The 13,767-nt window shown below is 43.8% G+C and overlaps 1 protein-coding gene across 4 annotated transcripts in view; it reads right to left on the reverse strand.

The window, feature by feature from the left end:
• Calx (sodium/calcium exchanger 3) overlaps positions 1-13,767 on the reverse strand; it is a 99,168-nt gene that overhangs the window by 29,085 nt on the left and 56,316 nt on the right. For all 4 annotated transcript variants that reach the window (XR_003113552.1, XR_003113553.1, XR_003113551.1 and 1 more), the window contains exons 5-6: positions 8,514-8,684; positions 1,281-1,439 (exon numbers count right to left, since the gene is read on the reverse strand). Coding sequence is in view for 1 of the 4 variants with exons in the window: in XM_025302733.1 (XP_025158518.1) it covers positions 1,281-1,439; positions 8,514-8,684 (330 nt within the window). In the remaining 3 variants the exon portion in view is untranslated. The remainder of the gene's footprint in view (positions 1-1,280; positions 1,440-8,513; positions 8,685-13,767) is intronic.

The following is a 13,767-nucleotide window of genomic DNA, read 5'->3' on the forward strand; positions in this document are numbered from 1 at the left end:
TGGGGCGAGTATGTACCCACTTTAAACGGTTCTCGACGTCGATGGGACTTTAGCCGTGGATCAGCCGCGCTCCGTAACACGGTAAATCGGAGCTTCTTAATGATTGCCTGACCGAACCTAATCTGAGCTCTCCGCGCCGGGAGACGACTCGCCGGCTACGATAATAAAAGAGGCAATTCGACCCGCCAATAAAGATTGTCTATAGTTCTCGAAACGTTATTTACCTCCACGTCCTTCGCCGCGACGAAGGATTATTTCGACGCGTTCTCTTCTCTTTTTTTTATTTTGTTTTTACGACACCAAGCGTCGCGCTGCTCTCTCGAGCGGCTCCGCGAGACTCGGACGGATCAGATGGCGATAATAGATACGAGGAACGGTGTTGCGAGAGAGAGAGAGAGAGAGAGAGAGAGAAAGATGAAGAACCTTATGGACTCTATAATTTCTCAATGTCCCCATATAACGCGCGTTTACGCGCCTGTAGCTGCACCGCGCGATTGAATCGACCCCCCCCCCCTTCTCCCTCCCGCTTTTTGAGAAATCCGATTTCCGCGAGACGTGATAAAGAAACGCATCCGGCCGTCGAGCGCGGCCGACATAAGTCACCCCAACGACGAATATATAACGCGCACGACCGAAATAACCGCCAAAACAAACAGCGTACGATGAAACGCGGGTGGCTCGCGCCTTAATGATTCGAAAGTAAGGGCCGAGATTCTCTCTCCTTGCGCAAAACTTGAGCGGCGAGGGAAATTCCTGAAAGTCATTCAACTTGCCCGCGAGATAAATAACTCTGTTTTAGAGCGACGGAAGCTGCTCGCAACTACTTCCATTAAGCTTTTACGAGTCCCGACGATGGCGGCGCTCGCCGCAGCACGGAAGACCGTTCGGCGGGTAAACAACGGCAAGAAAAAGACTCGGTGCAACTGCCACCTCGATCTCCTCGGTCTCCGATAACATCAATGATTCGGGATGATGGACAAGATGGAGAATGCCTCGGCGATAATCGCCGAAACGATTCTCTCGCGAGTCTGCCGATCGCTGCTAACCTCAACGAAATTCGCCCCTGAAGGGGAGAAGAGGAGCGCTCGGCACGCGTTTGCACGACAAACTCTCCCCCTAGTTGCGGGACACTCGCTGTATAAGCATTCTATATACAATGTGTGCCATCTGTATCGCGAATGCTCGCGGCCGATAGAGTCTCGCTGGCGAGCCGCTAACTCGCACGAGCAGCGAGCAGTTCGGTGTGGCGTCGTGGAAGTTTGCGTTCGTTTGACACTTACCGGGGATGCTAGTGCCGAGAGCGACGAAGACGACCGCGGTGACGGAATCCTTGATGCCCAGGGTGCAGCCGAAGTAGGAGGCGACGTCGCCGATTATCGCCGTGACGACGCCGATCCCCAGGATGCTGACGATGAAGCACAGGTAACCGCCGGCGATATCTGAAACGCGAGGGCGCGAAGATGAAGAGAAAAACGCCGTTCGAGACTCGTGTTCTCTACTGCCGCCGCCGCCGCCGCGCCGAGTCACGCGATCGCGCCGGAGGATCGGATAATAAAAGACGTGCAGGAGCACACCGGCCGCCGGATTAATCGAGATTTTATCCCGCGTGTAATTAAAGTCGACGCCCGATGAACGGGGGCTGACATCCCCCGCGATTTGTGTTTCGCGAGTTCGGCAACGGCACGGCTGCGAACGAACGAACCGCCGCAGCCGCGTGGGAATTCTCGTAGCCAGCTCCGTCCGGACTCGTCTGGAGATGAACGGGAATGCCGCGAAACTTCGTTCAACTTCGCCAACGACTGCGACGGCTCAACCACGTGTGAATACGCCGCGCAGTTCGGGAACTGCTTAAACGGCGCGGCCGTGTTATACATTTCGCAGTTCAGAAGGGTCGTGCAAATGTAGAATATTTTTTAAATATGATAATCGCGCAGAGCGTGGAGCTGCGCAAAGTTTCTCGAGATTACCGCCGCAATATTCTGGCAGCGTACTCCAGCGTACTCGTTCGGAATCGCAATCTCGGCGCAAAATGTCGAGGGTAGTCGTCGATTATTGCAATGTTTAATTGCAATTGTATATTTTTGCAGGCTGAAATCAAGGAAAAATGCAATTTTGTTGTTCACGTGGCTTCCTCAGCTGCTATTCAGAGATTAAAATCTAAGTAATAATCTTAATTTGGTCCTAGCTCAGTTAGTCCCTCGATGTTTTAACTTTAACTTTTATCCGTGGATTACAACGATGAATTAAAGCTCGATATGTTATTCGGAAACATTTTTCCAAAATGTTTAAATTTGGTGTTCAGGCTGAGGAAATTAAATCGTTCGGGTGGTATTCATAGTAGAATCTTATATACAATCGTCTCAAGTTTATCGTCTCAGCCAATGAAATGCAATCACTAGGGAATTGTCAGTATTCGTCTTTACATTTTGAGACCTTCATTTTAATTTGTGTGAAATTATTCTTGATGGATATATCAAGTAAAATATAGCGAAATGGGAAGGCTAATTGGACCATTGAAGAGGAGAAAAGTTTCCTCACGGATTCGAATAAAAAAGAAATAACATTATTGAGAAAAAAAATGTAAAGACACGGACACGAATAAAACCAAGCGAGAATATCGAAAGGAAATTCCTGATGATATCAATAGATATGTCAAGGCGCATATACGCGCCCTGTTGAAAGATTAAACTAACCTTTAATTACCTCTACAGGTAGGTTTAAATTTAAGCTGGTTTTAATACAAGACTAAATCATAAAAAAGTGAATACAAATGTCTCTATGGTCTCTTCTTGTACTATTGTTAAACTACGACTAAACCAAGCCCGTTTTGTCTCTGAATAGCACATCTAAAGTTTAATTCACAAAACAGCGGTTACCTTTTATTGATCTGTAGCTCGAGAAATATTATTGTTTTGACATGTTTTCACGTCAACACTTTCTACTCCAAGGAAGTCTCAGAGTGCGTTATTAAAGTATTTTACGAAGTACACTTTGTATTATTACATGCAGGATATAAAATATATTGGGGGAATATATCAAGAAATAGTTTGAGAAAAAGGAAAGATAATATTAAGATATACAGGATGTCTGGAATCTTTTGGAAGCGAAAAATTGTGAAGATTAATCAGATCAAACTGAGAAGAAAAGTCAAATATCATTTTGGAAAAATCGCAATATTTTTAATTATTATCGCAAATTAATAATTAAAAATGGCTACATTTAGAAGCTCTTTTACAATTGATAATTTGGAAATTTGTTTATTTAGTTACAAAATAATAAAGGACTTTTCTGTGTTCAGGATAACCTAATCTACAATTACATGACAGCTATTGTATCTAGAGATAGAAATGAGAAATATGTTGAACTCTGAACACTGAATCTGGAACTTGTCGCTAGGCACAATAGCCGTCATATAATTGCAGATTAGGTCATTCTGAACAAAAATGTTCTGTACCATTTTGCAAATTTTCAAGTTATCAATTAAAAAAGCTTCTACATGCGGTCATTTTCAATCATTAATAATTTGATAACTATTGCGATTTTTGCAAAATGGTACTTGACTTTCCTTCTCACTTTGACCTGATTAATCTTCACAATTTTTCGTTTCCAGAAGATCCCGGACATCCTGTACATCGTACATAAAAATTTTATGAAAGATGTACGTCTAATGAGGATCCATTTAAAACGCGGGTTGAGTGAATCGCCGTACCGCATTTGCTCCAACAAACTCCCGTCTAATTATTTAATATCGCACGTCGTATATATTCTCCCCTGCTCGGCGGCTCGCAACTTCTTTCATCGTGTCGTTTATTTGGGAAACGCGGTTTAATGGGCGCTTACGCGGATCGCTTTACTTATTTATAAAGCGTCAATTGACGTTTATCTAGCGGCATCTCGCAAGTACTTCGCACACCACCACGACAGGCAAATATTTGCGCAGGTCCTTTCCGGTCATTCAGATTAATTGGATTAATTAGATCTGCCAGAGGCCCGGCATTGTGCTCTCACGTACGATTGTGTGTGCACACGCACGGGTGTATACGTGCTCGCATGCGTGTACGCACACGCATCTCGAATACGGCCGCTGTTCGGGGAATTTTCACATTTTCCTGCCGGATCCGATGAACGAATTGAATACCGAACGTCAACGATCGCGCTGTCTAAGCTGACGATTGCGCGTCGCGCTTCTCCGCCGCCGAATTAATTTCTATTTATAATATGCGCCGAATGCGCGGCTACCTGCGCATTGCGCTTGCAGGACGCTTGCAGAAGCCGCAGTCAGTTTTGTCTGTGGAACGTGACCCGATTCCCTCGCACGAATTATGGGACCGCACCTGACGCACATCCTGACGTATGGGACACGATCCGCCATGAAAGCCGTAACCGCGATATCCGTTTGAATTACGACGGGAACGGCAAATAAGAATATCTGTAGACGCGTCGCCTCGTACTGGAATCTCATAGACCTCGTCACAAATAATCCAAAGCACAGAGCTTTCCGGAGAAACTCCAGAAGCGTTCGGGTGTAATAGGATCTCTGAGAGACAGACGAGAGAGAAAGAAAGAGAAATCGGAAGGTAATCTCGATGAAACTTTCAACGAACATTAAAATAGCTAGTGCCGATAAAAATCGACAAAAAGTCAAATTTGTCACTTGTGCAAAATGAAATTAACCTTTATTTTTTATGGATACTTTTATATATTGTGTAAGAGAGAGAGAGAGAGAGAGAGAGAGAGAAATTTCTCTCTCTCTCTCTCTCTCTCTCTCTCTCTCTCTCTCTCCCTCTTTCTCCCTCTTTCTCTCCGGCAAGAGGAAATTATTATTAGAGATCTTTATGGGAAGCCATGTTTACGGCGAACGCGGGCGTAAATATAGCTAAAGAGTTTGTAAACACGCGGTTAGCTTTACCGTTAACACGTGGCCGGTGTATATTATCGCAGCACGCTCGCTGTACTTGCTAAACTCGACTGATTTATTAACGTGTTTCGTGGTCTTTTTCAAGCTGTCAGATAGCAACTCGCCGCTGATTACATTATGTAATTATCGGAAAGTCAGCATGCTCGAGGACACCCTCGGGGTTGAGTGAGAGCTCGTCGCGATAACGCCATTAAATTAAACGTCTAGAAATATCGAAATTAATTACAATATAAATTGTCCAGTATTTAGTGGTTTCAGCGGTGATTCAGTAATTTATCATTTAAAGCAGCTTCGCACGAAGTGCGGATTGAGGAGGGCAGGACGTGTCTATCTTTACATTTACTGAACAAGGAAGTAGCATGCGCTACGTTCTAACCGCTAAACAAAATAAACACATACACATATTTCTTTTTGAAAACCACACACAGTATACATTAACTAATGTACACATATTTATTGTATCGTTGCAAAGATACCGCTCGCTCCGGCGAATCTATCAGTTCCTAAAGCTTATTGGGAAAAACTTGTTTAGTATCTCGAACACGCCGCTCTAGAGAGGCAGAACAGCAGCCATTGTCGTAAATTCCGCGAACGAAAATTACTTTGGAAAAGAGTATGCGGGCGCAGGTCGCCATAAATCACACGAAAATTTCGTAGAAAAGCAGAGAACACCGCGCGCGCACGTACGTGTACACTATACGTGCGCGCGCGCGCGCGCGCGCGCGTGTGTGTGTGTGTGTGTGTATAAACGGACGCGCGTTTATGGGATTTCTTAATATTCCCGAAAAAGCAACGATGCTAAAATATTTCGCGACGTTTCCGCACTTAATCCTCAAATGAAGTCCCGCGCGGCAGGTGTTCAATTCTCGGCCCCGAATTTTTACGACTTTTTTCCGGCGAAACGGCCGCGGCGGCGAGCGTGTAAAAATCGCTTCGTAAAGCTCGCCGGCGGGAGAGCGTTGCTGAAAATTACCCCCGGACAAGGCGCGACGTGTTCATGAATTTTCGAGAGGCCTGCGCCTCTTAAACAGCGCGTAGTCGTACGCGTAGCCGCGATTTTTCATTTTCACGACAGTTTCGAGCATGTCTGCTTGCGTCATTTCGCATCGCGCATTCTCCGGGCGTCGTTAGAAACCGTCGTTGTCGTCGTTACCTGAAAAAGTATCTCGATCATTTTCGGCGACCTCTGACTGGCCGGGTTTCTCTGCCGGGCGGCGCCCTCGCCGATTCCCGTCTCCGGGTAAAGGAAGGTAAATGTAGTTTTGCATCTCGCAACGAGGCGTTGATTTATAAGGATGACGGGGAAGGTAAGGAGGAGAAAGGACGGAGAGGAATAAACAGGGTGAAACTACGCTGCTCGATACAGTAGTTTCCCGAGCTTTTGCCAGTTCAGCAGGCTTTCGCGATTGTGCTCGCTGAAATAAAGCACGTTTTCTCCGCCGCCCCCTTCCCGCCTCGCCTCGCCCCGCCGCGCGCAGTCTTCCCTCTTTTCTTCCGCCCGCACCGTGGGGGCCAGAGCCCCACGTAACTAAAAGGCGTGGAGAAAATCCCTTCGTACCTCAAAAACAAAAGGAAAGGAGAGAGGAAACTGGAAAGATATTGGCGGAGGAAAGTCTCCGGCAAGAAGCATGGCAGAGGTGCCGCACGAGGAAATGAAATACCCGGGACGGGAGTGTGCGAGAAATCTTGTGTATTCCGCGGTTTGATCCAAGTACACTTTGTGTGTGTGTGTGTGTGTGTGTAAAAATACCGTAAACCACGTACTGCATAGCGCGTACTGCTGCAAACGTGGAGTATGAAAATGATACAAAGTACGAGTATATTACACACGTCGCTTTATCACTCCCCAACCGCTTATCCGATTTCTTTCCTCCCCCTCCCCCCCCGCCCCGCCTCCTCGTGTCTTCCTCCGTGACTTTCTCGCTTTCCTCTCGCGCCTCTCTCTCTCTCTCTCTCTCTCAGAATTTCCCGACCTCTGCTCCCGACCACGGCTCGCAGAAGCTAATTCTATCGGGGAAGGAGATAATCTCCCGACATCTTTGACATTTCACGTGTACCGCCCGCGGATAAAAAGCGTGCGAGACGCCGTGAAAAGTGTCGAGAACCAAGAGGGGCGTGATAACGCGCGCGCGAGAGCAAGGCGCCTTTTATCTCCGGCGTTTCCACACTCGAAGAAACGGAAACGGCGAAAGATCAGATATCTCACCGTGGTCGTACTTCAAAAAGCAGCGCGAGGATCCAGCTGGTGTTACACGCTGATCCCGCGGCTCCCCACGAGCTCTCTAAATTCCGCAATCCCCCGCGAAGCTGTGTACGTACTACTCCCTAACCTTAATATCTCCAGTCCCCGCCGCACTTCGGTTATTCCGCCTTTTCACTTTTCACTTTATTCCTGGCATCTTCTCCTCGCCCTCCTCGCGCGAACGTAATTCGCTTCCTTTCGTGCGCGATTACGTTCTTCTCGAAGTCGCGCGTTTCCTTCATCTCAATTAGCCACGAGCGTTTTATTATCTTCGCAACGTTCGTTCGTTAAATCGCGGAGATACGCCGAGTTTAATCCGATTTGCCGCGGGTCTTTCCGCGGTCTCTTGATCGATCGAGAGCATTTTCTATTCAGTCGCCGGCGCTCACTGATAAAAAGAACGGCGTTGCGCGATGTTGCGAGGTGCTCACGCGAAGGTATTTACACCGCGGCAGGTGTTGTCTCGCACACTCTTCTATCACTCGCGGCAAAACGCATCGCTATATTCACACTGGGTGTGAAACTAGAATGCATTCGTATCATGCGATCTTATCGCGCCGCGCGCACCGTATACATACATACATACATACAGCGGAATTAAATTGTTCCCAAAGGGATGATCCACTTTCTGGGGAGTAAGAAAACGACGCGCTGTCGCAACGTGTGTCATCGCACGTCAAAGACAATATTTCAATCCTGCGCGAAATGTCCTCCCGAATAAGTAAAACGGAAGACGGGAGATGACTCTAAGAAATATATATACAGGGTGTCCGAGATCTTTTGGAAACGAAAAATCATGAAGATTAATTAGATCAAATTGAGAGGAAAAGTCAAGTACCATTTGGCAAAAGTCAGTACAGTTGTTAAATTATTGATGATTGAAAATTATCACATTTAAAAGCTCTTTTAATTTGAAAATTTATCTATTTATTTATATGACGGCTATTGTGCCTAGCGACGGCTTCAAGATTCAGGATTCAAGGTTCAATATATACTCATATCTCTCGCTAGACACAGTAGCCGTCATTTGTAGGTTAGGTCATTCTGAACAAAAAAGTCCTTCATCATTTTGCAAATAAGTACACAAATTTTCAAGTTATCAATTAAAAGAGTCTCTAAATATGGTCATTTTTTATCAACCATGGCGATTTTTGCGAAATGCTACTTGACTTTTCTTCTCAGTTTGATCCGATTAATCCTCACAATTTTTCGTTCCCAAAAGACACCCACCCGGGACACCCTGTATAGTGTATTCAAAAAGTATATATAATTCATAAGGTAAGAGCAAATACGGGAAATATCCGTTATCGGCCGTCAAATGTGTGTTGGACGATGATACGAATCATTACTCACCGGTCGGTGGGACGAAGGCAAAGAGAACCTTCCAGAAGATGGTGAGCGAGTGCATGAGATAATCCATCGCCGATGGTGAGGACGGTTGACCGCTTCCACCCTCAGCGTCGTCCTCATCACCCCCGCTAACGGTCAATGCCTCCGTAAATTGTTCCTTCCAAGAGCTTGTGCCTGAAAGTGATATTTCAGAATTTGTGCCTCACTTTGGCGAGGGAAAGTGAAAGTGAAAGAGAGAGAGAGAGAGAGAGAGAGAGAGGGAGGGAGGGGGGAGAATTAAAAGATAAAAATATCTATTTTACGATCGTGTGATTAAGAGGACGTAAATGAGTGCCGCACGATCGGAGAATTTTATTTTGAAATGTAAACATTTCACAGTTTTTGTACAAAGTATTTGTGGCTTTTAGTTTTCATTTCTACCTTTGCTTTTCCCTTGCTGTCACCTGTGTCGCATTTATATCAAACATAAAATGAATAATCCTCTCCTCTGTAATGTCATCGGGGTATTTTCCTTTTTTACACAATTTCCCGAGCGACGTGCGTCTCTTATTTATTCGTGTATTATATTGTGAAGGTTTAGAGGAATAAGCGATGAACATTGTCACACGGTTACGACGTCAGTTTTCCCAATGCGGCAAATTTTCCGCATTTCAATGACTGACACCTCCAGAATTGAGTTTGCAAAATAATTCGAGAGCTGCCACAAGCAGCGAGCAACGGCCAGGGTTGAAGGACGAGAGGCTGGAGTATTCCAGACCAGGTAGGTAGACAAGGCGAGTGAATTGGCTCAACGGTGTAAGACGCTCGCTGCATCACAAAGGGGTATGATCCGTTGCGTGGCGAAATAAAGGGGAAGTCTCAAAAGAAATGCGAGGACAGGAGGAGGATACTAAGAAATTAACTTACACGTATATATCGCCGGTAATTTTAATTTTAATTAAATTACCTCCAAGAGGCGCGCATAAACGACGCTTTATTATTCTCCGTTTAATTTCAAGCGGACTCGATTTTAGTTTCATAATTACCCTCGTGCTTTAATAAATGTGTCGACAAGTTTTTCGTTCAATTTAGCTCTCTCGTGTCAGTCGCGCCCCGCTTCGATAAAGGCGTGTGCCGTCTCTTTGTTACTTGTGACCCGGCCCGAGCATTACCCGATCCTTAAATATTGTAAAATAATGTATAATGTTTGCACCGCGATGTGTGGAGAGTGCGCAGTTAATGAATGAGAAACGTAAACTGTGCTCTAGAACACAGGTTAGGAGTCTGGTGGTCCCGGGGGCAATAACATGTTTATGTGCGCAACTACCGGGCGGTCGTAACAGCCCTTGACGAGCTGGGCAGGAAGTCGGGAGACATCGCGCGTGATTCCCGAGTTTTCCAAATCGGAAAGATGTATCGCGAGTGATCCGATCACTCGCGATACGTCTTTGCGTTATCTGGCACGCGTAATCATCGCGCCATGATTATTTTGAGCAGTACGTAGCATCCTGAAATCGCAAGGTTCACGAAAAGCGTTCTTTTCCTCGCTACACTGAGAGAAAAGTATATGATATTTGGTACTATAATGATATAGTAACTAAATTATAGTCCGAAATACCATATTTATGGTAAATATTACCATAGTATCGGTGATAATTACGATATAGCCATAGTATAACCAACCATATAATATTTTTACTAAGAACTATAGTAAGTTAAACTAAAATTATCGTATGGATACAAATATAAAATGGTAGGTAAAGTAACTCTTTTGTATATATCAATATTACCAGAATATTTGCTAAATGATGGCAGATGCAACTACATGAGTACCATATATGTGGTAAAAGTAACTAAACAATTATTTCAGACAATCATTGACTATATATTTGTGTTTATTCTACTATATTTTGCAGGTTCCACCAACTATAAACATATGGTTGACGCCAAAATGAACTATAAAACATAGTGAGATTATAGTTAATTCAACTATATTTTTCTATCAGTGTGATCTCTCTCTTTATCAGCGTCTCTGTTCTTTATATATTCACATTTTTTAATCCTCGAACACTAGGACAGTTTTGTGAAAGCTCCCATTACTAGGACGAGTGAATTTCTACCCATAATTTTTTTTTTAGTTCTCCCCCTTTCGAGTATACATGAGCCATAAATATTTATGAACATTGTAAATTCCAGCGGAACACCGCTGTGTAATGGGCTTCTATATATCTAGCGGGGACAGTTAAAAAATATCATCGGGTGAATTTTCCCCCAGCCTAGCGTTAAAATTAAGTGGAAAAATTGTTCGTGTGCTCACGTCTTTTGTAACTGATCGGAAAAATTGCTCTCCGTTGCAGATCTTACGGAGCTCCGAAACACACGCTGGGCGCGGCTGCTGCCGGGAGGTGCCGTTTCGGCGGATGTAGCACGGGAGGATTCGGCCCGGGCCAAGCAAGTTCAGCTCGAAGGTAATTTATAGATTTCCCGTACTCTCGCATTTAATCCTTCGCGATCGAGAATTGAGGCGCGATCGCCCTCAGTAAAAATTGCCGAGTTACGACAATTGTAAAATATTAATTTCGCACTCGCTCGAATTTCAGTAGCGAAGTGAAGTAAAATACAATCGACGTGAAGAGATGAGTAAACAGTCAGTAAGTGTCACTTTACGTAGTGCATGCAGTATGTAAACAGATCGCATCGATTGTCAACGACAGAGTCGCCGCACGAAGAGTGCGACTGCGCAAAACTATTGTAAAAAGATCGATATTCCTTGTGTGAAAACGACGCGAAATATATAGTTAGGACAACAGATTATGCAAGGTGTGCGGGGTCTTTTGGAAATGAAAAATTATGAAGATTAATCAGAACAAACTGAGAAGAAAAGTCAAGTGCCATTTTGCAGATAAAAGTACGCAAATTTTCAAGTTGTCAATTAAAAGAGCCTCCAAATGTGGTCATTTTCAATCATTAATAACTTAACAACTATCGCGATTTTTGCAAAATGATACTTGACTCTTCTTCTCAATTTGATTTGATTAATCTTCACAATTTTTCGTTTCCAAAAGATCCCGGACACCCTACGTATACGATGAACTGAATACTTTATATAAAGTGACATATTGTAAAGTGTTTCGTATATGCATCAACTGTTGTTTAAACAATATTATTGATCGCACCGATGAAGAGATCTTATCAAAAGGCGATGTAAGAAAGACGCTATCTGTTTACACCGCAAGAAGTATCTAAGCGCGAAAGGCAAAAAGACATCGGTCTATCTCGCAAAATTAATGGATCTCGAAGAATGAGTGGCGAAGTCTCGACGATGACGAATCGTCTCCTCTCCTCTCAACAACGTAATAACGCAGCTCACTCTTGCTCACCACGGACGATGAGAATTGTAGAAAGGTCGACACGTAGCCGATTAGTAACAAAGATTCCTACCTGCTATTATATAAACAAACAGAATGAATGGCCTCGCATCTTGCCGGGTCGATATTCGTTTCGCGAGTTACAAAGGCTTTAAGAATCTGCGAACACTTTGAGATTCAAAATGCTGAGATCGCGAAATGCAATCCCTTGGCCACTCACAAGTATGGCCATTAAGCCTCTTGCGGTTCTACTTACTGGCAGAAATTAGTATCAAAATGGTTAAATTTTTTCTGCGACGAAAAACATTTACTTTCATGTTTTACACTGATAGAAAAATATCGTTGAATTAACTATAATCTCACTATATTTTATAGTTCATTTTGGCGTCAACCATATTTTTATAGTTGGTGGAACCTGCAAAATATAGTAGAATAAACACAAATATACAGTCAATGATTGTCTGAAATAATTGTTTAGTTACTTTTACCACATATATGGTAATTTCTCATTCACAAATATAGCGAGATTTAATATTCATATAGTTACATCTGTCATCATTTAGCAAATATTCTGGTAATATTGATATATACAAAAGAGTTACTTTACCTACCATTTTATATTTGTATCCATACGATAATTTTAGTTTAACTTACTATAGTTCTTAGTAAAAATATTATATGGTTGGTTATACTATGGCTATATCGTAATTATCACCGATACTATGGTAATATTTACCATAAATATGGTATTTCGGACTATAATTTAGTTACTATATCATTATAGTACCAAATATCATATACTTTTCTCTCAGTGTATGATATAGTTTTCGAACGTGCTGATTTCAAATTTGAGGTTGTTGCAACATTCAAAATGGCGGATCAAAAATGGCGGACCTGAAAGTAGTAAATCTCATCCCGAGTCAGACTCGGGTCTAAGCGTAAGCCAGTTAAATGATCAGTCGATCAATCTGATCAACGCCGTGTATAATGGTAAATTATACTCTAAGAACACGTCCTTCAGCGCTTTCTGGAACGCGGCCAAGGCGGCCCAGGAGAAACATTTGCTTCTAAAAAATTCTCAGAGAAAATAAGCTCCCTTATTGAATGTCGCGTACGTCCCAAGAAGCACCGAAAAAGAATGTGTGTCAGCCTTTATGGCCGCGCGATTGTAAAAGACCGGCGAGTTGACAAGGGAGTCCTTTCTGCCCGGGGTAGAACATTATCCATAATGCGCAATTTAGCTGTTGTTCCCCGCACTAAAGACTCGATCATCGAATGTATTCAGCGCACAGGACGCTGTTATAAAGTAGCGCCCTGTACACACTTAAACCCACGATCATGTCGGACGAGGGAGTGAAACGCTTTATCGAGGGCGAAAGTCGAAAAACGCTTTGAGCGGTTCTGCTCCACGAGGCGAGCAGAGGGCAGAAAATGCAGAAAGGGAAACCGAACAAAGAAAAGCGCGCTATAATAGACCAATGCAATCTTTCCACCGTGATCGCCCCTCCCTTCGTTTCCATTTCTGCATACACAACACACACACACACACACACACAAACAAAACACGCGCACGCACCAAACACACACAGGCGAATATAATCAAACGTCGCAGTTCCGACCGTTTCGTACTGCGGATATTTATCCGAGATATTCGATTGAGAGCTTTGCGCGAATATAATCAGCAAATTGCATATTAATATTTGTAATGCTCATAATCCGTATAATATATTCGAAACGTATCTCCCCCGCGGACAATAAACATCCCATTTATTAGATATCTCGCAGTATCGCTGCAAATTTTATCCCGTTCCCACCCGTTATTTTATACGATTCACGAAAAGCTGACTTAGCGTCGTTTCGTTTAGCGTCGGGCGATTATTCTCGGGCAAGATCAACGCGAGCTCATTCCG

This window comes from Harpegnathos saltator, unplaced genomic scaffold (genome assembly GCF_003227715.2).
Source record: "Harpegnathos saltator strain DR-91 unplaced genomic scaffold, Hsal_v8.6 scaffold51, whole genome shotgun sequence".
Taxonomy (NCBI): Eukaryota; Metazoa; Arthropoda; class Insecta; order Hymenoptera; family Formicidae; genus Harpegnathos; species Harpegnathos saltator.